At 39.6% G+C, this 27082-nt stretch overlaps 2 protein-coding genes across 4 annotated transcripts; both read right to left on the bottom strand.

Moving 5' to 3' along the window:
- Positions 1–4575: 4575 nt before the first annotated feature.
- LOC137027065 (beta-1,4-galactosyltransferase galt-1-like) lies at positions 4576–21088 on the bottom strand. 3 transcript variants are annotated; one of them, XM_067394853.1, is made up of 2 exons: positions 20935–21088; positions 4576–6835 (listed from the first exon to the last, which is right to left on the bottom strand). In XM_067394853.1, exon 2 carries the CDS (start codon positions 6819–6821, stop codon positions 5490–5492), a length of 1332 nt encoding a protein of 443 aa, XP_067250954.1. In that variant the 5' UTR covers positions 6822–6835; positions 20935–21088; the 3' UTR covers positions 4576–5489. The 3 variants fall into 3 exon arrangements, with proteins under 3 accessions (XP_067250954.1, XP_067250953.1, XP_067250955.1); XM_067394852.1 differs by lacking the exon at positions 20935–21088 and adding an exon at positions 7960–8855; XM_067394854.1 differs by lacking the exon at positions 20935–21088 and adding an exon at positions 7236–7509.
- A 346-nt stretch (positions 21089–21434) lies between these two features.
- On the bottom strand, positions 21435–22724 carry LOC137027437 (uncharacterized). Its single transcript, XM_067395622.1, has one exon. The coding sequence runs from the start codon at positions 22626–22628 to the stop codon at positions 21435–21437; it is 1194 nt and encodes a 397-aa protein (XP_067251723.1). The 5' UTR covers positions 22629–22724.
- Positions 22725–27082: the final 4358 nt, after the last annotated feature.

Genomic DNA, 27082 nt, shown 5'->3' with positions numbered 1-27082 from the left:
CCTTTTGTAAACTTAAAAAAAAAAAAAAAAGTGTTAACCTGAAATGATGACTCTGAAGACTTTAAACTTTATAATCATTTTTATTGACCACAGACACTGTAGCCACAACCTAATTAATAATTAATAAATCAAGTGACTAACAGATACATCAAATAGAATAGCGAATGTTAGCTAATAATAGTTATCGCTAGAAGTAAGTGGAAGATTGCTTGGAGCTTTTTACAACGAGCTAGCAAGCATATTCACACAAAAGAAACGTTAAACAACTGTTAAACAACTTAAACAATACACTTGCATTTATATACAATACATATCTCTTATTGTTTTTCCGGAAATATCCCACTTGATTTGAGCAAATCAGGTAAAGAGGTTGAAAAACACCTATTCCCGTGTGATAACACCCCAAAGTTGGGAACCGCCCCTTTTGTTCCGCAGAGACCTCCTTCTCGAAATAAACTGTGATTCACTTCTCGCGAGAGAGCCAGCGTGATTCAAAACTCTCGCTGAAAAGAAGGAATTTAAATGCATTTACACTAATGGAAAATACTTGTCTGTGAAAGAGGACAAATGAAAGAAATTATCTTTCTCTATCAGTGCAAGTGAAAGTTGTGAAGTTAGTTTATATAGTTGATAATATATAGCAATAGAGACTTAAACATACAAGTATATTTACTCCTTATTTAGGCCTATATTACATATGATCTATATATATATTAATATTCATTGAAACTAAGTGCTTAATAACTACTGTAACACTAACCTTGCGTGTGTGTAATGGATTAATAAAAATATAGATCATATAATTATACAAATCATATAAATTATATTATCATTAAAACCAGACAATTTCATTGTTAAATATTTGTTTTTACTATATAATGACCTTTAAAGGTGCTCTAAGCGTTCCTGGGTGGAGTAACTTCCTGTTGACGTTCGAAGTGTTGTCAAACAAAACAGAAGCCGTTTCTCAATGTCAAGGAAGGATCCTCGGAAGCCAGAATTTCGAGGATGCTACGTCATCGACATCCGTCGAAGGACTGTTCCAATGTCGAGGATCCTCGGAATTTCAAACAAGGACTGAGTTCTTCGTTTGAAAAATATCCCATATACAAGAAAGGATGCATATGTGTAGCCTTCACGCTCTAAAATAACCCACAATCCTATGCACGCAGCTTTGCAGTCTTGTTAAAAAAAAAAAAAAAAAATGCCGGACGTTAGTGGGCAATATGCTTTCAAATGTAAGTATATTTACGTTACCAAACATTTGTTATAACTGTAGTGAATATATGTCAGATAAATAAAGTTTAACATTTAAATGTCAGTACAAATTACTACCGTATTGATATTATAAATTATACAAATACAAATTATGTTATTGATGGCTAACTGCTTGTTAGCTTGATTGCCGTCACCGGTATTTCTTTTACCTTTTCACTGACGTAATGACGCAATGACGTGCACTTGCTAGTCTGTTCCATTTACGTGTTCTCCGAATGCTAAAGAGGAGCCTCGCCTAGCCTCTGAAGGAAGTGACTTGGAAGGACCAGTCCTGCCAAGGAAGTATCCTTGACATTGACAAACGTCTAAAGGCTAGCTAGGCCCTCCCTCCTCCTCCTCCTCCCCCTCCCCTCCGTACTTCCTGAAAAAGTCATTAACGCGCATTTAAAATCATTCTTGTCGGTTATTGGCTGGAGCATGTTAATTATGATTCGTGGTCCAGGCTGCACCCGTTTGTTTTTATTGCCGTTTTCGGAGCTTGTGGTGACTACAGAGACCACGTTTTTTTACAGTGTGTTCAGGGGACAGGCAGCTAGCGGATGGTGAGGAGATGTTTGCTGTATGTGACAAAAAATGTTTTGGCCTAAAAACACGTGACATCACTTAGAGCACCTTTAATTTGGAGGAAGAGAAACTGGGGGAGTGACTTTATTGTGTTGGGTGTGTCAGTGTCACTTAGCTTACATCTGATTGGTCCAATTTCAGTTTGAAATCTCTAACCCAGAACATAACCTGCCCCGGAGCAGGTTAGCTGTGGAGCGTAAGTTACTATGGTGATGAACACTATACTTTCATGGTACCAAAAACCCAGGATTGGCACAAACTAATCTGAAACTTACCTGGCTAGCCAGCTAATCCAGCTTCATGGTACAGGCCCCTGCTGTCTAACTGCACGACTAGGCTCATGCTGTATTAATAAACAACAGATGAATAATTTGCAGTCCTAACTTCATATTTTAACATAAATGTAAACAAACATGCGATTCTTGTGCACCAATGAGGTACAGTTCAGTTTGGTAGTTCTTGGCAGTATATATAATTTATTGTGTTATAAATGTCAGTCTCCACAAAGAAGAGGGAGCTCTGCTTTTGTTGGTGAATACATCTATAGAACAGAGGAGCTTTCAGTACAACACTGATGTCAAAGCATGATATAGCTACATTTATTAAGAACCATTCTTGATTTTAAAGCCATTTTTACCCTGCCCCCCCAGTTTCTAACAAAGCTTCTACTCAGCAAGCTGCAATTCTTTTGTTTTCTCTTATACAATCTTCTCATAATCAAAGCATTGATTGGGCTTTGGTGGCATATAATTATTTTTATTGGTCTGTGACATTTGTTAATTCATATTGAACTAAAGCTCAATCTTTATTGCTGGAAGACTCTTTATATATTTAAGCACAAATCATGTAATGCAATCAAGCAGAGACATCTCTCCCATTCAGTGTCTGGACTACCAAACGCCATTATGCATGCAACTGTCACATACAGTACTGTTCGTGCTATCAGAATACGCCTCCGACAAGGGAGATATTGATGCTATGCATAATAATTTGCAGTGATAAAAGAAGATAAGAGTATTTCAGCTGTGTGATACTGTGTTTTTAGCATGCAAGGCTTTACTAGACCCTGCAAACAGTGCTGGTAGCACATCTGTGCTGTTGTCTCACAGGCACCATCTCATTTGAAAATAGGAAACTGAGCACCACAGGAGTAGTGTCACACTCACTGCAGTGATCTATGAGCTCAAAATTACATTCCTCAAAGCCAAAGGTCACAACCTTCTTTGACTACGGTAAACATCAGTAGTATCTGTTTTCATGTATTTCACTTAAACAAATGACTACCTCTCAAACTCCAATTAAAAGAAACTGTTGTTCACAACAGCAAGTCAGAAAGCAGCCCAGCTATTATTGTAAATCCCAAACAGCCAATAGTCTTGCTCAATTCTGAGTCTCATAAATGACAAGAAAACTAACTGTGCTCCTGGAAGTGGGAGGTGGAAGAGGTCGATTTTAATTAGAAAGCAGATCAATTTTTGTTTCTGTTTCCCTTTCCATTCATCTAGACTATGAATTAAACCTTTTAAAAGTCATATTGCAGACTTTGCCCCTCAAGAGGTTAATGTTATACAAGGAGATAAGGCCATTTCCTTATCTCTGGAGCTGTAGAGCAGTGGCTCTCTGCACATTTGTGTATATTCCCGAAGTTTTTCTGCTATAATTATGATAAAGCTGCTTATATTAGTGTTGAAAGCTACTATCAGAGCTCCTGCTAGAAATCTCACTGCTGTTTGATCAGCCCTTTTTCCTTGTTTCATATGTTTGTTTTTTTCCACTGTGTAGTAAAAAGTGTTTTAATAAAAACTCGGGGTGCTAAATAAAAATGACTGGAAGAATGCACCAAAGCAAATTTCATTTGACTGGTTGCAATGATGCCATATTAGAGAAAGTCTAGTGTCCAAAATGACCTTTAGTTATGGCTGTTGCAGAATTCTTCCACTGACATTTAAAAATGTTCTTTTTTTTTATACAACATATTAAACTATTAGGCTCATGTGTTTATATTTTTTTTTTTAAAATGTACATAGTTTACATGAATCAGTGAATTAATATGACATGATCAATCCAAGTCTTCTGAAGACTGCTTTATATGATGAAAAGATTTAAAGGTCCCGTTTTTCATGTTTTTTTTGAAGCTTTGATTGTGTTTATAGTGTGCAATATAACATGTGTTCATGTTTCACGTGTAAAAAAACACAGTATTTTTCACATAATTTACTTATCTGTATACTGCTGTTTCCACTGTCATAAAAACGGGCTGATGACTTCCTTGTTCTATGAAGTCTCTCCTTCAGAAATACATAACGAGTTCTGATTGTGCCAGCGGTTCCTGTGTTGTGATTCGACAGCTCTGAGCGCATCTTGCCCGGAAAGGTCACGCCTTTTACCATAACGTGGAGATGCATGCGCTCAGTGTTATTGTAAACACTCCTTTAATTTTACCCTATCAATTTGAACCGGAATCAGACCCGGTGATTGGACTGTGTTTAGAATTGGTGGTTTGGAGTGTATCAAACTGCCAAAGTCACACACCCAAGGGTGAACCATTGAAATTTCGAAACACTTATGATTTAACAAAGCTTCATTTACTGAAATCACGTGACTTTGGCAGTTTGATACAGGCTCCAAACCACTGATTCGAAACAAAAGATTCGTAAAGCTTCGAAGCTAGTGTTTTGAAATCGCCCATCATTAGATATTGTTGAATAAAGTCATTATTTGTTTTTATTTGCTCTCGGTCTCTCCCTGCTTGCCACAACCACCAAGCATAGAAATTGAAGTTGTACCTTGTCAAGTTGCTGAAAGTTATTAAAAATGCCTGAAAAAAGGACATAATTAATTAAATAATTTCTAAGACAGTGCATATTAAATGTTAATGCCGAACATTAACACATGCAGTGATGTAGATTATTATGAGGGGCTGACTGCTTTGGTAGATCAGAATCGGAATACATCTGCATATTCTGCAGAGTGAATTATTCCATATTGAGAGACAGTTGGTGTGTTCATAGATCATAAGTTACTTGTGACTGCCTTTATGTAACATGCAATATGTGACTGTCATTACTGAAGCAGATTTAAACCTGCCAATAGAAGAGGAGGAGGAAGAGAGAATTGGATGCACTCATTTCACACAAATCTCTTATATTTAACTGTTTAACCTTACGGAGTTGCATATTTGTGAAATTTTAAAGCACCATTATTGTACAAACTTTATGCCTAATTATATGTACACATTTGAATGATACACAATACACAAATGATAATTGGCACATATTGCATGTAATGGAAATACCACTCTAAAGTATTAAAACAATTTTATAATTAATATCAAGTACATAAAATAATGCAAAATTAATAAAAAAATATTTATAACTTCAAAGATAAATTGACAGTAATTTTAGCTTAATGAAAATATAACTTTTCTGATTGGGAACAAATGGGTGCAAAAGTCATAAAATGAAAGGGCCAAAGACAATCAGCACATCAGCTGTACAGTACAGTATTAAAGTACAAAAAGCTTTATCTTTTTAACTTTACCTTGGTCTACATCAGTTGGCTGAGATTGTATTTCACAATTGGCATATTTTTTTTAAGCAAAAATTCAAATTTCTCACATTTGCTTAATTAAAATAAACTGCAAGGCTTTAAAAACCTGAAAAATTCAATGTCTGATCCACATTCGGGATTAGTTCTTGCTCAAAGTCCCAGACTCTTTTGTCTACAAACAGCTTGTCTTTGGTAAGATGCCCCTGCAGTGGGTCTCTCACATGTACAATCCTACATACATCAAGCGGTACATTGTAAGAACCTCCAAACTCTTTTAAAGTGGAATGCACTGATGTTTGCTGCACCTTCCTTGGGTTGACAATCATCTTTGCAGGATTGTAAACATATTTTCGATCAGGTTCTCTGTAAATGTGCTCCATGATATTGACACCAGGAATATTATTCCACTTTGCTCGTTTGAACTTCCCACTGTCCTCAAACTGTGTTTTGGGGAATATATGGTTCTCTATGCGGAACACCCCTACACTAGGATGAGCAGACTGGAGATCCTCCATAAGAGATGGTAAATTGCTGTGTTTGTATGGCATGATGATCTCGTCAATATCATTCAGGAGAACGTACCTGGATTGATACATGTGTCTGTAAATGCACTCGTTGAGTGTTACTAACTGACCGTAATAATGGATATCGCCCTTGTGTTCCTGGAAGTTCCATCCCGGGGATGGGTTCAGAAACTTGTTGATAGGCCATGAAACAATCTCCAGTATCCCCTCTGTTTCATAATATTTTAAGAGCTTTTCCAGGTCTGGTCCACAACTAGTGTTATAGATGACCACATGCTGTACACCCAGAAGCTTGTACATCTCCATAGTTTGAGCAAACTCCAGAACATTGTTGTATTTGCCAAAAAGGCTGGAGATGCAAACGGTGAAGTCAAACTTGAAAGTATTTGTACTGACACGATTTTTTATTGGCAGATACTCCGTATTGTTGTTGTCTGAATCTTTAGTTGATATGAGGACTTGTTTTGCATTTTCCATGTGCTTGCCTTTACAAATCACATCTGAGACATGAAATGGGAAGCCAAAATTGTCGCTGTGTATCTGGACATCTGTCTGAACAGTTCTGCAGTCATTTTCAGTGTTGCAGTAAACACAGTAAAGTGGTTGAAGATTGTTTCTCTTGATTATGCTGATGACTCGAATGACCCCGTCCAGTCTGTGGTCAATAAACGCAGACACCATGAAATGCTCCGAGTCCTTGATGGGTGTTATTGAAGCCTCTTTTACTTCTTGCATCGAAGCCTCTGTGACTTTTTGCATCGAAGGCTCTGTAGGTTTTTGCATATTATAGAAAGGAGCCATATATTTGTAGAGAGAATAATTGCTTGTGTATGCCAAAATCAGTGTGAAAATAATAGTGATAGTACATGATATAGCAAGAAGCTTTTTTAATGTGCTTTTATCCATTTGTCCTTTAGTTCCTGTAGAGTAAAAAAAGATGAATGTCAGATAATGTTCAAACGGTTGTTCCGTCTATGAATTCTCTCTGTCCGTAAGGCCTATAAACTTGAGGCTTTTTTAATAAACATTTTTTTTTCAAAGTTAGGAAAAACATACATAGATACATACATGTACTTTTGCTCACAGACATACATTATATATGTATATATATATATATATACGTACACACATAAATATACTTGTATACTTATACTTTTAAAAAGCTTTTTAAAACCAGGCTTTGTAAAGCCAATATTCAAAGTTGCCTTGACAGTTTGACTTTTATTTAAAATAAAAGTTTCTGCATTTCTTTGAACTATACTGTCCATTTTAATTATACTTTTTTACATAAAAATTCAAATTGTAATTCTGCATACTTACTGCTACTTCAATTCAAATTCTGGAATTGATATGGAATATAAAAAGGCTTTTAAATCCAGTTCTAAATGATTCAGTTCTAAACCACCATGCCGTGAACACATCTGGTAGTCTGATTGATTACCACAGATGCTGTTATTTTAAGTTGAATTGAAATTAGAATATTCCTTTAACTTGTTCACTGACATCATCTTAGTCCATGTGCATTTTAAATGTCTAACATGGGTTAATCATAAACCAGTTTTTGAATGTGGAAGGGCGTCAGTTATTTCCTTGTTCCTTTTATAGCCATTTATGCTTACAGGAATTATAGAATGTACACAACATTATCACATTATCCCCCCCAAAAAAATCTAACTTAATGTAGCCTATGGTTTACACCCAAGAATACAGTTAGTTTGTTGTGCTGCTCTAATGAAGCTTTTGTTGAAATATGTTAGTGATTTAGCAATAGTGACATATGGCCAGCATGAAACTGACATGAAAATGCTTCTATAAATCAAAATTTAAATATGATCACTGTTAAAGTCAGAATCATCACAACAGAGCAATTAAACACTGGATTCAACAGCTGTTCATATGGAGCTCCTGATGATTTAGCACATTAAAGAAATCCTATTCCTGCCACAAAAGCAGCTAATTCAACAAAGAGCAATAAGAGATTATGGTTGTTTTTATAATTATCTCCAAATAAAAATTGTAAAACAAGATGAAAATAGCTACGTACCTTTTGTCACAATATAATCAACATCATTGCCTTACAGGACATGTATATAGGCCTAATTCTATCTGGAAAATTACAAAAGAAAGAAAGAAAGAGAGAGAGAGATTGAAGAACCTGTGGTAGCAAGAACTGGATAGGCCAGGTAATTCTTTGACCTCACAAGAAACGATTTGGAAGGGTGCTGTCTTAGGCACACCCACACTCTCAACTAACCATAATCATATCACTCATGCTCCTCAGGTGAACTGTTAATCATTTACTGTAGAAAAGGCCCGCTATGAATATATATATAGAGAGAGACATTAGCGCCCCCTTGTGACTTTAAGGCACATTACGCTAATGACCTGTTAATGACTCAGCTTACTGAACCGTATAGGGAAACGCTAACAGGACGCAGTTCAGAGCGCACGATGAACGTCCCGCTGTTGTTGTTGTTACAGAGAGACAAAATAAAAATAAAACATTTACTAAAAAGATTTTTTGACCGACATCAGAGTACTGTGAACTTCATTTTATTATTATTTATTTATTATTATTATTGGCTTCATTTTATTATTGACCTAACTTATTAATGTAAATCTAAGGGCTTACATCAAGTAAGCCTAAACATATGGGCAAAGAGCTTCAGCTGACAAAAAAAGTTTGATGAATCCATGCATTGCATGTAAATAATGAAATGATGTAAATTTGTACATTTAAAGGGGTGGTATAATGCCATTTTTACAAGATGTAAAATAAGTCTCTGGGGTCTCATTTATAAAACGGGGCTGGAAGCGTGCGTACGCCAGTTCCCGCGCAAAGGTTGTGATCTATAAAAACAAACTTGACAGGAGAATGTGCGCACCTTTAAGCAAACTTTCGGCCATGCGTACGCACATTCTGGAGACAAAGTGATAGGAATTGAGATAGTAGATTGTGGTATATTGAGATACAGGTATTAACAGTAGATGGCGCTATAGACTATCAGCTACATAGGAGACACGAGGATGAGTTCACATGAGAAAGTGTATGTGAAGTATGAAAAATAAACGGCGTGAGCAGATTACTTGGCAGTAGTGAAGTTTATTACTGGGAAATATACAACATATTGGCGACGAGGATGGCCATGCTTGCGCTCTCGCCCCCTCCTGTTTTTTTGGATACTCCGGGTGAGCCGACTATACCATTTAATTCATGGATTCGTATGTTTGATAACTACGTGACTGCACTGTCGGCGGAGGACATTCCAGAAAAAAGGAAGCGTGCTTTACTTATTCATTGCTTAGGTACGGAGGGACAGAGGATTTTTTATACCCTCACGGTGGCTGATGACAAATATGAGACTGCATTGACTGCTTTGCGAGCATTTTTTGTACAGAAAGTGAACGTAGTTGCTGAGAGAAATAAATTTCGCCAGCGCGCTCAGAGACCTGGTGAGTCTATCGTGCAATATGTTGCAGCTTTGCTTGAACTGCTTGTGAACTGTGACTTTGGCACGCTCACGGATGATATGATTAGAGATCAGATCGTTGAGAAGACATGCACCCCTCGCATACGGGAACGTCTGTTGTTGGAAACGGATCTTACTCTGCAAAAGGCGATTACTATCGCAGGACAAATCGAGTCTGCAGTAGCTGAAGCTAAAGCTATGGAGCGCACTGACACTTCAGTAAACATGGTGCATACTGGCTCACGTGACGGAGCAAAACAGCGATGGCAACAGAGACCTGCTTCACGTAAGTCCACAGTTTCTCATCAGAGAACATCAAATGAAACACAGAAAAAAATGGATGCAAAGACATGCTACCGTTGTGGCACTACATCACATTTAGCAAACTACCCCAAATGCCCAGCTAAACAATCAAAATGCAGACAGTGTGGTAAAGTTGGACATTTTGCTAGAGTTTGTCGGAGTTCTGCATCTACATGCGTTGTACAAGAAGTTGATGTGCCGGAGTTAACGGTCTTAAGCATTGAAATGCCACTGCCTGCAAAACGGAAGCATAATCTTAAATGTACTGTTTCTTTACATACTGTGGATGGAAATTCAATTGACACTGAACTGCTTGTGGATACTGGCTCAGCTGTTTCTATCCTCCCAGAGCATCTGTACCGACAGTACTTCTCGGATATTTCCCTTACTGTGCCTAATGTTCGTTTGGTGACATACATGCAAAAGACTATTCCAGTTTTAGGGTGCCTTACCATTACTGCCAGTTTTCAGTGCCACTGTACACAGGTTTCATTCTTCATTGTGCCGGGCGGAACACCATTACTTGGCATGGATCTCTTCACTGCTTTGCATCTGGATATAAGGAATGGATCAGTTGTATCTTCTGCAAAGAACGGGCAAGTTGCTGTAAACTTCACTGAGCCTTTGGGTTTGGCTGCTGGCTTCGTACATAAAGTAAATGTACGTTCAGATGTACTACCAATACAACAGAAATTGCGCAGATTGCCGTTTGCTGTGAGAGATGCAGTTTCACAGGAGTTAAAGAGGCTGGAATCTGAAGGGATCATAGAAAAAGTGGAGTCATCCCCTTGGGTGTCGCCGGTAGTAGTCATCCAAAAGAAAACTGGAGGCATTCGACTTTGTGTTGATTTAAGAGAACCGAACAAAGCTGTTGTTATCGACAGTCACCCTTTGCCGCACATCGAGGAGGTTTTTACAGAATTGCGTGGAGCTTCTATGTTCTCTACAATAGACCTCCAGAATGCATACCACCAAGTGACCCTGCATGAGGATAGTAGGGATCTGACTGCTTTCATCACCCATGATGGACTTTATCGTTTCACACGGGTTCCTTATGGGCTGTCCTCAGCACCAAGTGCATTTCAAAGAATGATGTCTAAAATTCTGTCTGGTCAGGATGGCGTACAGTGTTATCTAGATGACATCATTGTCTATGGTGAGAACCCAGAGGTACATGAGAAACGACTTCAAGCCGTCTTACAACGGTTGCAAAGCTGTGGTTTGAAACTTAACGTAGAGAAGTGCCGTTTCAGACAAACTGAGCTCCCATTTCTTGGCCATGTTATTTCTGCTTCAGGTCTGCACCCGAATCCTGATCATGTTATAGCTATACAACAAGCACCTCCTCCTCATGATGCACAGTCATTGCGTTCCTTTCTTGGACTTGCAGGATGGTATTCCAAATTCATCCCCAATTACGCTACATTAGTGGAACCGCTCCGTGCACTGCTTCGAAAGTCGACAGACTTTTGCTGGACTGATGAAGCCCAGGAACATTTCAGCCATCTGAAACATCTAATCACGGCTAGCCCAGCTCTTGCTTTATTTGATCCTTCTTTACCGACAACAGTCACTACGGATGCTTCAGATTACGGCATTGGTGCTGTGCTTACCCAGTGTCATGACACTACAGAAAGAACAGTTGCTTTTGCATCTAGAACGTTGTCAGACTGTGAAAGAAAGTACTCGACAACAGAAAAAGAGGCTTTGGCATGTGTATGGGCGACGGAAAAATGGCGTACTTACCTTTGGGGCCGCCACTTTACTCTCTGCACTGACCACAGCCCTTTGTCTACGCTGCTTTCTACTAAAGGCCTTGGACGAGCAGGCATGAGGATTGCTAGATGGTCTGCACGCCTTTTATGTTTCAATTACAGTATGAAATACAAGCCTGGCAAAGACAATGTGACAGCTGATTGCCTGTCCAGACTTCCGCTTCCAGATTCTGAGCATAACCAAGAGCAGGAGCCTGAGTTGGTAGCTGTACTGTCTCCTGAATTTGCCGCTGTTACTTTACAGGAGCTTAAGTCTAAGTGTGATGCCTGTCCTATTCTTCAACAGGTTAAGGCTTGCATTGAAAAGGGGTGGCCTCGTAGCATGAAAAGCTCGGTTATTGCCCCTTACCATCGTCTTCGGAATGAGCTGTCTGTACATGCTGGCTACATAATTCGTGGCACACATCGAGTGATCATTCCAGAAGCGTTGCAATCAAAGTTCATCCAGCTGGCCCATGCCACTCATCAAGGGATGGTGCGCACAAAGCAGAGGTTGAGAGATTTGTACTGGTGGCCTGGTATGGACTGTCAAGTAGAAAATGCCATCAAATCCTGTTCCACCTGCCTCCAGCATGATAAAACTGCCAATACTCATGTAGCTCCACTCTGTCCTGTGCCGACTCCAACTACAGCTTGGGAAAAGCTGGCTATTGATATTGTTGGGCCCCTAAATAATGCTCCTCCAGGTTGTCGCTTTGCTCTGACACTCATTGATTACTACAGTAAATGGCCCGAGATTGCGTTTGCCCCTGACATTACGTCTGCGACTGTTGGGAAGTTCTTGTCTGCTGTATTCAGTCGTGAAGGGAATCCACTTGAACTTATAACTGACAATGGCTCACAATTCGTTTCGGGTGAGTTCGAGGCGTTCCTTGCAGACAGAGATATTAAACACTACCTTAGCTCTGTCTGTTACCCACAAGCGAATGGTGAGATCGAGCGCTTTAACAGGGTTTTTAAAGACTGTTTACAGACCGCTAGCATTGAGGGTAAAGAGTGGAAAGCTTTTGTGACCGAATTCCTACATACATACAGAGCAACTCCACATGCTGTGACAAAACTGTCACCTGCTGAGCTTCTGCATGGTCGACAAATTAAGACAAAATTGCATGTGGGTGGTCTTCCATGTGTAGCCCCACCAAAGGATCAAAAGAACTTGAAAGAAATCATCCAACAATCCCAGAACAAAATGAAAGAGTATACGGATCGGCAACGCCATGCAAAATCACCAAAGATTCCAGTTGGTTCATTTGTGCGTATCAGGAAGCCTGGAATCATTAAGAAAGGACATTCCAAGTTTACTCCGCCTCTGAAGGTTGTGGCTCAGAAAGGCCCAGCAACATATCTCCTTGCGGATGGAAGAGCTTGGAATGCTATTCACCTGGCTCCGACTTCACCATGTGTCACCACATCTGATACAGTCTCTCTAGCAGAGGACTCCTTCAAACCGCTTGAAGCACCGCAGACATCTCAAATGTCAATCTCTTCCCCCACTACCTCACGCCCTCGTAGAATGTGTCGCGCTCCAGTGTGGTCTAAGGACTATGTTACATAAAGGGGCATACTCAGTAACTTATCAGGGGAGGGAGACAAAAAAAAAAAAAAAAAAAATAAAAAAAAAAAAAGTTAATTGTTCTCCTTTTCTTTACAGCTGAAGTAGATAAAGCATTTGAGTTATACAATTATGCGTTTTGGAATATGCAGTGTTATAGTACTATGCTGTGTTGACATTCATAACTGTTGTTTCTTGTGTTCTGTGCTTTGTTTAATTTAAGTTAGAATCCAAGTCTTCTGCTCTAGAAAAGGGAATATGTGGTATATTGAGATACAGGTATTAACAGTAGATGGCGCTATAGACTATCAGCTACATAGGAGACACGAGGATGAGTTCACATGAGAAAGTGTATGTGAAGTATGAAAAATAAACGGCGTGAGCAGATTACTTGGCAGTAGTGAAGTTTATTACTGGGAAATATACAACATAGATGTGCTACTTTCGATCACTTTTCCAGTGACACGCTGTTTTATGACAGCGAGGAGCGCTGGGAGCACAATAATTCCTCTTTAAACTAAACTGCAGATGTTATGACAAAATATTTTTTCGAGAATGACGATCAGTGATGCACACTTAACTAAGATATTATGGAAGACACTGCTGGATTCGGTGGTCGAACGGTCCGTTGTCCAGTTTGAATAGGTCCAGATAATATCTTAATATACAGCCACAGCTGCAGGAGGTAACGTTAACGTTATTGATGTCGTGTGAAGGATCTTCAAACAATTACCATTTGAAGGATATATTTTGAGGAAAACGGTAAGATTTGCATGTTTTCTTTTTAAAATACTTTGTCAGTGACGCGCCGAGTCAAACAATTGTATTCACACTGCAATAAATAAGTACTCCGATCTGTTTCCACTAAAAATAGCCTATAAACTTCCTAAAAGATATGTTCACCTATCAGCAAAGCTGCATACATTTTATTTGAATTGTTTAAAACTATTAAAATAAATAAATAAATAAATAAATAAATAAATAAATATTAAAAATAAATTATCTGGCCAGGAAATGAATGAATCAACTCTATCCTAAAACCTTTATCTGAAGTATTTTATACAATTTTGTTTTTATGGATATTTTGATATATTTATTCTAAAACATAAAGAGGATATTGGATGATCTTTATCAATATAATGTTTGGCACAAATGGCATTTATAGTCCATATCTAATATTTTCCAATGTCTTCTACCTTTGACGGTATTAACCATGGTGTCATGTGGTTGGGAACGTGTATGGAAATTATATGCAGATGAGGTTATGCATAGTAAAACTAGGCGTCGTAAGCTATAGTTATTTCGGGAGGAGACAGGGTGGAGATGCAGGTACGCACAATCTTCCACTGACTGGGATTTATAAAGGGATTTGTGTGCCGGTTCTGGCATGCACATGGTTTTATAAATCTGATTTTTTTTTTGTGCGTGCGCATAATCTAGCTTTTGTGCGTACGTACACTTTTAGTAGGGATCCTACGTAGTTTTATAAATGAGACCCCTGATGTCCCCAAAGTGTGTATGTGAAGTTTTAGCTCAAAATACGACACAGATCATTTTTTATAGCATGTTAAATTTTGGGGCAAAAACGCTCCGTTTTTGTGTGTGTCCCATTAAATGCAAATGATCTGCCGCTCCCAATCAGAGGGCGGGGTTTCAAGAGCTCATGTTAGCACATAGTGTTAGCAGCGCCAATTACCTCATGAAGACTCACTGAAAATGTCTGAAACTGTTCAGCCTTTTATGTTTAAACCGAAGTCGGACAGTGATGGAGAGACTCAAGAAGAAGAGACAACATGTAGAATGCAAGAGGACGTTTCTGAATGGTTAGTTGCTTAACTTATGTAGCTGATGTGGGATATCTTGAAGTCATTAGCATATTCTGTCATGATAATCTATAAATCGCTTGTGTGAGAACTGTTGTAAGATGCCTACAGAGCCAGAGAATATATGCTGCATGAAGATAGAACAGGTATACTTTAGTTTAATTACGGTTATAACTTATGTTGGCATCTTGCTTTTATGACATGCTATTGCATTTGTGTTATGTACTGTATTGCAATAACATGGCCTCACCTATTTGTTGCGTGTTCTCGGCGGCAGGGTTTATGTAAATTGTAGGGTTACTGATGTCACCAACCCAGGAAGAAGCTAGTTGTAGTCCCTACCAGCCGTTTGTTGTAGTCCTTAAACGGTGAATTCTTTAAAAGAAATGATCTACTTTTGCTTTGAACTTTGAGCGTCGTAACTTTGCAGATGTAGTTTGTGCTCAAACAGCAACATTACACACTAACTAAAGTTAAAAAATGAAATCATAATGAACCACCCCTTTAATGTGTTTGAAAGACAAATGCCTTCCAGAGACAGTGATACAAGGTTAAATGACTCACTGAGTAATAATACAAATAATAAAGTGTTTGTCAGGAGTTGATTAGATATGCAATGCTGCAATAAGTAAATACTTTTTTAAAAGTGAACTGATTTCTATAAATCAAAAAAAGTAATCAAATGCTTTGGGACTCCGTTTTCAGTGATAGGCACATGATTAGTGGCTGGTCAGTGTGTGCAATTCCACAAACCTGGAAAATCTTCTGAACGTATATAAGCAGTAGACTTTTATAAAATGGAAAATATGACAAAGAATCAATGAATTATGAATAATTTACTGTCATTGTGAGAATAACATGTAATGTAATCAATAAAAAAGTAACTGTAGGCAGATTATGAGTTTGTAATATAATCTAATTATAAGTACTTAATTTTTGGAATCTCATTATGTAATCCAGATTACATGTAATCAGTTACTACCACTGTATACTAGTGAGTGACTTGGTTTTTATTCATTACCTTTGAAGAGCTGTATTTTGAATGTATAAGTTTGATGTATCAGCAAATTGCTAATTGTGTATGTGCGCTATGTGCATTGTGTACTGTGTCATCCATATACAGTGCAGATGAAAGCATATGAAAGACACATTCACATTGAGTATGTTATTATTTACTGTATAAGTAAGATTGTTCATGTTATACATGACTAATCTAGTTCCTACATGTATGAATCGATCGATTTTTGTGCATAAGTGACAGATTGAGTTCATTTTTGTTTTTCCTGTTTATTTACTAACTGAGTATCATTATTTTTTTTGTTTAGAACTATACAGTGGCACATTCCAAACTACTCTGCGCTACTCTGCCATACCCCATGCCACTTGCACTACATTTGTTCTCTCAACCAAATACTACGACTGTAAATGATTCTACAAGCCTCAAGCCATTAAAGTGTACTTTGTCTCTCAACGGACAATTTATGTCTGCTCAATATCCACCAGCACCCACACTAGTCTCCCCCACAAATGTTCCTTTGAGCCCGAGTCTAAAGCAAGAATGATGTATCCAGAAAATTGATCGACGCACATACATAGCAAAGTAAAGGAAAGTCTCTAAAAATAGAGCCCACTGTATTTCTATTCCATATTGATTTTCACAGGTGTTTTGTATTTTGAATAAAGCATTTTATTTAGTTGTGTTTTAGGTGTTCTGCCCATTATCTGGTCATGTTTATAAACTCCTAGTGGCCATTTTCAGTATTGCAGTTTGTTATTCTTCTGTAGGCCTACATAAGCAATACTAACCAACAGTCAACGTGCAGCATCGCTTTCAATTCAGCGCGCAAACAGCCTTTGCCTTTAAATGCCTGTAAGTTTATTTACTATTTGTAAGCGATCTTTAAGAGTGTTATGTGGTAACAAAATTACTTCTTGAAAGCAAAGTGTGTGATTGATATAATATGATGTAAGAAAGTTCTAGGCACGCATGTGCAGATTGCAGCACACAAGAAATTAATGTACAATTTGTAATTTAATTTCTTCTTTGTTATATTTCAGTTTTTACAAAAAAAGTATCACAGAAGTAAACATTCTGGAAAGGATAAACTGCTTTGTGTGTTTTTTAGTGGTCGACCCTTTGTTTTTTTGTTTTTATGACAGATGCAGATGCCGATATCTTAGAGAGCTCCCTTTATAATCACAAAAAATCCCATTCATATTATTTCATCGTGATCTCAAGAAGTTCTGTTACAATAAATGAAACTGACTGCCTGCTGAAACGGCAGCAAGCTTTAGAGAGGTGATCTCAAGAATCTGGCTCCAGAATTTTTTTTTTTCACACTCGAGTAGATCATCCGCAAGTTCAGCAATTTGTGAGCAAAAGCCGAAGCAGCATGCTCAAGGTTTCTTATTCTAAAAAAAGAGGCAAAAATTATGAAACAGAAAGCAGAACTGGAAGCAAAAACGGAGAGATGCAAAGCAGAGTTAGACATTTACATGTGCTACAAAATCAGAGGGCAGCAGTTTATGAAACCACAGTAGAACCGGAAGATCCGCTTCAGAACTTCACAGAATTAGCTATTCAAGATTCAGCACAAAGCACCAGTGAGTATGTGGAGAATCATTCTCTGACTCAAGAGTCAGAGAATAAGAGAACAGCGGAGGCTACAGTGCTCCACAGCATCCTGCTATGCAAACTCCCATGAATCCTCTCTCAGAGACTATCCAATGAGACCTTTAGAGTCCTAACATCTGACACGACAACAGTTAGTGAGTAGCCTACTAGGTTAATGACATTTGATGGCTGCCCAAAAAATTATTGGGTCGTGGAGGACATGATTTCAGAGTGTGATATAAGAGATCTCGGTTTAACTGCCAGAGAGGACTTAGACCTGCTTGTAAAGTGGCTCAGGCCAGAATCATCACAACAGGCCAAAAGAATAAGGTCAGTACATGTCCATAATGCAGCACTAGGTGTTCAAATGGCCTGACAGAGATTAGAAGAAATCTATGGAAGCACTGAGGATGCTCTGTTAAAGAAATTGGAGAATTTCCCTAAAATTCTTAATAAAGACAAGGTAAAGTTGAGAGAGCTTAGAGACCTTTTGTTAGAAATTGATGCAGCAAAGTTAGGAGGCCACTTACCAGGACTAGCTTATCTAGACAGCACCCGAGGAGGTAAATCAATCATCAAAAAGCTGCTACAGTTTGCAACAAAAGTGGATTGCACAAGGGTCCAGATAAGTGGATTGCTCAAAAGGCTCCAAGTACAAGGAATATTTCCATGTTTCCTTTCCACCATTCAGTTTCTTCACAAGATTCATTGATAGTCAAGATCAAGAATGATCCAAGTTTCACATTCTCAACGAGCAGTAACCAGACTTCTGCAAAAACAAAAAGTCTTAAGCAAATTACAGCAGCCGATCATTTGTATTAGTCAGTAAGAGGCATGTCAACTGTGCATACACCCATTCAAGTGAAAAGCTCTGAAAAGAAATGGATTAAACCACACAGTCAGTGTCCAATCCAAAATAAACCTCATCCATTGGCAAAGTGTTGTGAGTTCAGACGTAGACACATAGATGATCGCAAAAGGTATCTGAAAGAAAACACCAGTTGTTCATCTACTCTGCATGTTGCTAAGGACTGTAAAGTCAACATACTGTAAAGTGTAAAGAATGTAACAGTGAGAAGCACACCACAGCACTGCATCCGGTTTCAGCTCCCTGGCATACAGAACCGCCTGCGGGAGAGAGCCAGCAGGGTGGGGAGCATTGTATCCAAGTGTTCAGAAATCTGTGGGAACATGACAAAGCCCAGATTGTGTTCTAAAATCTGCTTGGTGACAGGAAATATCCTTGTAACAAACCTGACAGTGCTGTGAGGATGTATGTAGTATTCATGATCAAAGTAATCGATCATTAGCCAAATCAAAGTTCTTTGATGTTTTTGGCATCACAGGAGAGTCATTCTTATATACCCTAAAAACATACTTGGGCACTATGGAGAAAATAGGACGCAGAGCATCTGGCTTCACAGTTCAATCCATCGATGGGAAAACTCAGGTAGAACTTCTTACACTCTATGGGCCCTATTTTAACGATCTAAGCGCATGGTCTAAAGTGCACGGCACAGGTGCAGTTAGGATGTGTCTGAATCCACTATCGCTAGTTTAACGACGGGAAAAATGGTCTGCGCGCCTGGCGCATGGTCTAAAAAGGTTGTCCCTATTCTATTAATGAGTAATGGGTGTTTTTGGCGTAACGCGCAGTAAACCAAACAGAGTCTCATCTCAGTTTTATGAATTATATTGAATTACAAATCATTTTAATAATATTTATTTACATTCCAATTCATTCCTTATTCTGCATTCTGCTACCTCAGTTCAGTTTCTGGAATTGATTTGAAATTTAAAAAGGCTTTACTCAAAAAAAAAAAAAAAAAAGCTAAAAAAGAATCTAGCTAAAGATTTCAGCTGTTTACTCAGTTTACTTAAAATGAGCTAAAAACAAACAAAAGTAACACAAAACTTGAATTGTTTTACTTATTTGTACTCAATGTTATTGTCAAATGAAATTTGTAAAATGTTAACTTAATCCATTTGTGTTAAGATTATGTGAATCATCTATGTTGCATTGATTGAAACAGTGGAGTAAATTTCTACTTCCCAGCATGCTTTGCATAAGGCTGGATCAGATGAGTAAGGCCCTGTCCAAATAACCACACTTACAGACTTGGCCACTTGAAAGCATTTGCACTGTCTCTGCAGTCTCTGTCTCTGCAACACTTGCAGTTTTTAATCCTATACTTGAACTCTTTGGCCGAACTCCGGAAATACATCATGCAAGTAGACTCAAGTTCAAAAGCTGCAAATGTGGTTATTAGGGCAGGCCCTTCATGTTGAAGTGCTATTTAATATGTGTGTGTGTGTGTTTTGTTTAGTTTTTCAGTTATGTTTGAAATTTATGTTTGACATTTTTGTGGCTATACTATTGTGCTAAAGAGAGCTTGGTTTCACGCTACGGGTGACTACAGGAAATGAAGTAAAACTATGTTGTAAGTTGCTCTCAATGAGCTATAACTGTGCTGCCAGTAACAAGTAACTTGTTACTTGTTCATTGAGTTTGTATACTGCAAAAGTTACACTTAGCATGTGAACAAGTGCTACATTTGTTATTAGTTTTAACTGAAGTATGTTATATTATTATAGGGCCAGCACATAAATTACCCAGTCTATTTAATCAGATGATCACAGAACATGCATGTGTACATCACCACTGATATATATATATATATATAATATATATATTTGGGTTAATCATAAACAAGTTTTTGAAAGTGGAAGAAGGAGCATCATTCTTTCTTAGTTCCTTTTCTGGCCATTTTACATGTGTTACAGAATGTAAAAAAATGCACATTATCAAAAAATGTAGCTATTCAGTTTACACCCAAAAAGACAGTTAGTTGTGCTGCTCTATTGAAGCAGTTGTTGCAATATGTTAGTGGTTTTAAGTATTTAGCATAGTGATGTATGGCACATGAACCTGACATGAAAATGCTGTTATATATCATAATTTAAATATGATCTCTGTTAGAGTCAGAATCATCACAACAGAACAATAAAACTATGCTGGACTCAACAGCTGTTCAAATGGAGCTCCTGACGATTAGAAATCCTACACGTTCCACATAAACAACTAATTTAACAAAGAGCCATAAGAGATAATGGTTGCCTTTTATGATTCCCCCAAACAGAAAATTGTAAAATAAGATGAAAATGGTAACACTATAGTATGGGAAATAATTCTCACTTTTATCTAGTGGCTTATTTGCTTGCATATTGGCTGTTTTTTACTTATAAAGCACATATTAATGCCTTAATATCATGACCATATTCTACATCCCTAAACTTAAACGCTACAGGAACTACCTTACTAACTATTAATAAGCTGTAAATTAAGAGTTTATTGAGGCAAAAGTTATAGTTAATAGTGAATATGTGTTCCCTATACCAAAGTGTTACCATGAAAATATATACAGTACCTTTTGTCACAATATAAACATCATCTGGAAAATTAAAAAAGGAGAAAACAGTACCTTTGGTAACAATAACTGGAACAGCCAATTCCAAACATGTATGTATTTATAATTCTTGTTGTAATCAAGTTTACTGTTTCATCTTAGGTTTGTGCAATTAGCCTTCGCTCAGAAACTGACGTTAAAGGAAACACTACACTTCCGGTCCCCTGAGGAGTAAGACAGGAAGTTTATCAGACTCAGAGCACCAGAAGAAAAAAAAAATTAAAACAAAGTATTTTAAAGATAGCACTAAATTAAACTTGAACCTATTTATTATATTAATAGTCTCTACATGTTATTTTATTGTACATAATCAATGCATGTTAAGAGAAAAAAAACGTTTTGTTGTATTAAAAGAAAAATAAGTAATAAAAAGTTCATCAGTATGTTTTGTACAAAACGCTTTACCTTTTTAACTTGACCTTGGTATAAATCAATTTTGCCATAACTTTAGCTGAGAAAATAGTTCTCAAAAGGCATCCTATTTTTTCTAAGCAAACATTTAGATTTTAAATTTCTCACATTTGCAGCAAACCTGAAAGTTTCAACGCCTGGTCAACATTCTCTATCAGTTTTTGCTCAAAGTCCCAGACTCTTTTGTCTACAAACAGTTGGTCTTTTGTAAGATTTGCCTGCATTGGTTCTCTCACATGTACCATCCTAGACACATCAAATTTAACATGATAAATATCTCCATAGTATTTCAAGGAGGAATGTACTGATGTTTGCTGCACCTTCCTTGGGTTGACAATCATCTTTGCAGGATTGAAAACGTATTTTCGATCAGGTTCTCTGTAAATGTGCTCCATGATATTGACACCAGGAATATTATTCCACTCTGCTCGTTTGAACTTCCCACTGTCCTCAAACTGTGTTGTGGGGAATATGTGGCTCTCAAAAATGAATACATTTACACTGGGATGAGCAGACTGTAGATCCTCCATAAGAGATGGTAAATTGCTGTGTTTGTATGGCATGATGATCTCGTCAATATCATTCAGGAGAACGTACCTGGATTGATACATGTGTCTGTAAATGCACTCGTTGAGTGTTACTAACTGACCGTAATAATGGATATCGCCCTTGTGTTCCTGGAAGTTCCATCCCGGGGATGGGTTCAGAAACTTGTTGATAGGCCATGAAACAATCTCCAGTATCCCCTCTGTTTCATAATATTTTAAGAGCTTTTCCAGGTCTGGTCCACAACTAGTTTTATAGATGACCACATGCTGTACACCCAGAAGCTTGTACATCTCCATAGTTTGAGCAAACTGCAGTACATTGTTGTATTTGCCAAAAAGGCTGGAGATGCAAATGGTGAAGTCAAACTTGAAAGTATTTGTACTGACACGATTTTTTATTGGCAGATACTCTGTATTATTGTTGTCTGAATCTTTAGTTGATATGAGGACGTGTGTTGCATTTTCCATGTGCTTGCCTTTACAAATCACATCTGAGACATGAAATGGGAAGCCAAAATTGTCGCTGTGTATCTGGACATCTGTCTGAACAGTTCTGCAGTCATGTACAGTGTTGCAGTAAACACAGTAAAGTGGCTGAAGATTGTTTCTCTTGATTATGCTGATAACTCGAATGACCCCGTCCAGTCTGTGGTCAATAAACGCAGACACCATGAAATGCTCCGTGTCCTTGATGGGCGTTATTGAATTGAAAGCCTCTGCGATTTTTTGCACATTATAGACTGGAGCCATATATTGGGAAAGAGAATAATTGCTTGTGTATGCCAAAATCAGTGTGAAAATAATAGTGATAGTACATGATAGAGCAAGAAATGTTTTAAATGTCCTTTTATCCATCTGCTCTTTAGTTCCTGTAGAAAAAGATGAATGTCAGAAAATGTGCAAACTGCTGTTCCGTCTATGAATTCTCTGTCTATAAGGCATATAAACCTTCAAATTTGAGGCTTTTAAAAAGCCATTTAAACTTTTCTTTAAAACCTTCAAACCAGGCTTTGTGAAGCCAATATTCAAAGTTTCCTTGACAGTTTGACTTTTCTAATTAAAATTACAGTTATATGATTTTTTTCAACTACAGTCTATTTTAATTATACTTATTTACATTCAAATTCTAATTGTAATTCTGCATACTTTCTGCTACCTCAATTCCAATTCTGGAATTGATATGGAATATAAAAAGGCTTTTGAATTCAGTTCTAAATGATTAAGTTCTAAACCACCATGCCGTGAACACATCTGGTAGTCTGATTGATTACCACAGATGCTGTTATTTTAAGTTGAATTGAAATTAGAATATTCCTTTAACTTGTTCACTGACATAGTCATTTCCATATGAATGTGTAACATGGGTTAATCATTAACCAGTTTTTGAATGTGGAACGGCGTCAGTTCTTACCTTGTTCCCTTTATGGCCATTTATGCTTACAGACACAAATGCATATTATCCAAGAAATGTAACTTACACCCAAGAAGTCAGTTGAAATATGTTAGTGATTTAGCAATAGTAACATATGGCCGGCATGAAACCGACAGAACAGAACAATTACATGCTGGACTCAACAGCTGTTCATATGGCACTCCTGACAATTTAGCACATTAAAGAAATCCCAAAGAGCTATAAGAGATTATGGTTGCTTTTATTATTATCCACCACTCTAAAATAAGATAAAAAAATAGATACATACCTTTTGTCACAATATAATCAAAATCATTGGCTTACAGGACAGGTATATATAATTTTAAAACGGATCAAAAACAGCAGGAACGGAATATGGCATGTGATTCTTTGACGTCCATAGAAACAATCTGAAAGGGTGTTTTCTGAAGCACACCCACACCCACAATTGTATAAAACCATAACCATATCACTCATGCTCCTGAGGTGAACTGTTGTAAAATGCAAATCATTTACTGTGGAAAAGGCCCACTATACATATAGAGACATTAGCCCCAGTGGCTGAGATGGTGCTGGCCAGTGAATCCAGTGGTGAACAAAGTAACTAACACTAATACATCAAACTTGTACATTCAAAATACAGCTCTTAAAAAGTAATGAATAAAAACATACACAAAGTTTCTCACTTGTATATGAATGCACTCTGTAACAACAACAGCGGGACGTTAGCAAAGTCTTTATCCGTGCGATCTGAACTGCGTACTGTTAATACTGAATATTAATACTAATGTGTCTTAAAGGGATAGTTCACCCAAAAATGAAAATTCTGTCATCATTTACTCCCCCTCAAGTTGTTCCAAACCTGTATGAGTTGCAGATCTCGCCCCCCACTGACTACCATAGTAGGAAAAAAAAATACTATGGTAGTCAATGTGGGGTGAGATCTGCAAACATTCTTCCAAATATCTTCCTTTGTGTTCAGCAGAACAAAGAAATTTATGTTTGGAACAACTTGAGGGGAATAAATGATGACAGAATTTAAATTTTTGGGTGAACTATCCCTTTAAGACGCTAGTATTAACATTCAGTATTAACAGTACACAGTTCAAAATGCACGGATAAAGACTTTGCTGACGTCCCGCTGTTGTCGTTGTTACAGAGTGCGTTCATATACAAGTGAGTAACTTTGTTTATGTATTTATTTATTCATTACCTTTGAAGAGCTGTATTTTGAATGTACAAGTTTAATGTAGTGTTAGTTACTTGGTCACCACTGGCCAGCACCATCTCGGCCACTAGATCCATCTCATGGTGGATGAGACTGACATCCAGTGTGGCGGATCCTCCACTGATGTTGGTCCCAGTGCCCTCAAGTCCGGTGCTCTTAGAGGTCCTTTCACCATCGGCTATGCTTTCTGTGATGGCATCCGCAATCTTGTGTGTTTGGGCCGCACGCACTGATCCCCTGCTCCTCCCAAGCTGGCGGCAACCACTACAGTTACGGTTTCCTATGTTTCATTTGTCAATTGTTGTCCTACTGTGGATCTCGTGTGTAGTAGTTTTCAGTTCCCATTCAGTCGGTCACGTTCGACGTACGTCGGACAGACCGACGAATAGGAATCTCGCCAGAGAGGCCAATCTACTTCGAGTGTAACTAAACGAGCCAATGCACATTGGCATGCAATCATCTGCATCAGCTGCTCACCTCGCAGCGCGGGTATATAATGAGCAGCAGGTGCGTTGCATCTTCAGCTTTTCGCTTCGGAGCCGAACTACTGAACAAACACGGTGGTTTCTACGAGCGAGTGTTTGAAGAACGGACTTCAACGAGCCAGCTCTCTCTCTGACTGCTCTTCTCGTCCGGTGCAGGAGGAACAGCACAGCAGCGGGGCCGATTATTTCTTCTTTGCTTTGTGTTTTGCCTTTTTTATTTGAGCAAATTAAGCTGTGTATCAGCGTGAAGGCCGTTTTCACGGCTGGTGACGGTGCGCTTTAAGAGCGCTAAAAAGCTGTTCTCACAGCTGGTAAGAGCAGCGTCTGCAAAGAGAGTGCACACGACAGGCTGCACATTCCCTGTCTGTGCTGCAGCGGCTATTCCCCTGCGTGCTTCAGCACCTAAAAGAGTCAGTCCTTGAAAGAGCTTACACGAGTAGTTCGCGTCTTTTTAAAGATGTCGTTCTACTTGTGTGCTGCTGGATGCGGTCGTTACCTGGCGCCTCGGGATGGTCACCAACGCTGTATCGCGTGCTTGGGCTTAAGGCACGCTGAGGCGGCGTTTGTGGACGAGTCATGTACCCATTGTGGGAAGATGACCGTCGCGGAGTTGCGGTCTAGACTCCAGTTCCTGCAAAGGGGCGGAGTCCCGGTGCCGTTGCCTCGTTCCAATCCTCCTCAGAGGGTTGCTTCGGGCAGCGGCACTGGTGACCTGAGGATCACGGTGAGCGCGCTTCCTTCGGGGAACCAACCCCCTAGGAACCCTCATCCCTCCTGCACTCCGCAGCCAGTAGAGCTGCCGGGGGAGCGCGGTGGACCACCCCAGAGGTGTGTACCATCCGTATCCTTCGGAGCTCCCCAGGATGACCGGATGTCGATCGCTGCATCGGTGGGTGAGCCTGATACTTCCGCGGATGACGATTCGGCGCAGCTGCCTCCCTCGGGAGTGACAACTGTGCCCGATTCAGACCCGGAAATGATGGCTATGCTTTCCCGGGCCGCCAACAGGGTCGGGCTCATGTGGAATCCTCCACCGTGTCCCGAACCCTCGAGGTTGGACGATTGGTATCTCGGGGTGGCAAGGGCTGGTTCTCAGCCCCCCACCCCAGTGCCTTTCTTCCCGGAGGTGCATGAAGAGCTCACTGGCACGTGGACGGCACCTTTTACTGCCCGAAACCGTGTCGGTGGGTCCTCCTCCCTCACCACCCTTGACGGCGGGGCAGCGAAGGGTTATACGCGCATACCCCCTGTGGAACGGGCCGTTGCTATGCAACTGTGCCCTAACTCCACCTGGCGGGGGGAGCCGTCTCTCCCTTCCCGGGCCTGTAAGCACTCGTCGGATCTTACCGGCAAGGCTTACCAGGCCTGTGGGGAAGCTGCCTCTGCCCTACACGCTATGGCGTTGTTGCAGGTCCATCAGGCCAAGGCACTGAGGGATCTGCACGAGGGTGGTCATGACCCACAAGTTCTTCAGGAACTTCGTGCCGCGACGGACCTCGCGCTTCGTGCGACGAAGGTTACGGCGCGGTCAGTGGGTCGTGCGATGTCCACACTTGTGGTCCAGGAGCGCCATCTCTGGCTGTGTCTCGCGGACATGAGGGATACCGACAAGGTCAGGTTTCTTAATTCCCCCGTGTCCCAGACCGGCCTCTTCGGCGATGCGGTCGAGAACTTTGCCCAACAGTTCTCGACTGTACAGAAGCAGTCTGAGGCCATCAGTCATATCCTGCCGAGGCGGTCAGCTGCTGCTCCACCACCGCCCGCAGCACCTCAGACTGCTCGTCGCCGAGGGCGCCCCCCTGCGGCCGCCCCCGCTCCCGCGCTCCAGCAGCAGCAGCCTCCGGCTAAGCGGCGCCGTGGAGCCGGTCGCAGTCAGGGCGCCCAGCCCGTCCCGCCACCCCCCAAGAAGAAGGGTGGCAAGGCCAAGTCCAAGCGGCCCTAGGACGGGCGACCCGGAGATGGAGAGGACTGCTCTACAGGAGGTGGTGACCGCACCGCTCCTTCCCCCGGAGGAGGGCCGGGTGGAGAATCTTTTGTTTCCTTCTGTTTTTGTTCCGCCGCTGGCCCAACAGCCAGCGGT

Source organism: Chanodichthys erythropterus, chromosome 9 (assembly GCF_024489055.1).
Source record: "Chanodichthys erythropterus isolate Z2021 chromosome 9, ASM2448905v1, whole genome shotgun sequence".
Lineage (NCBI taxonomy): Eukaryota > Metazoa > Chordata > Actinopteri > Cypriniformes > Xenocyprididae > Chanodichthys > Chanodichthys erythropterus.
Note: the sequence above shows the minus strand (reverse complement) of the source record. Positions and strands in the feature narration are given on the sequence as shown.

Coding starts and splice junctions, on each gene's coding strand:
- LOC137027437 (XM_067395622.1), bottom strand. CDS start 22,628: ATGGCTCCAGTCTATAATGTGCAAAAAATCGCAGAGGCTTTCAATTCA.
- LOC137027065 (XM_067394853.1), bottom strand. CDS start 6,821: ATGGATAAAAGCACATTAAAAAAGCTTCTTGCTATATCATGTACTATC.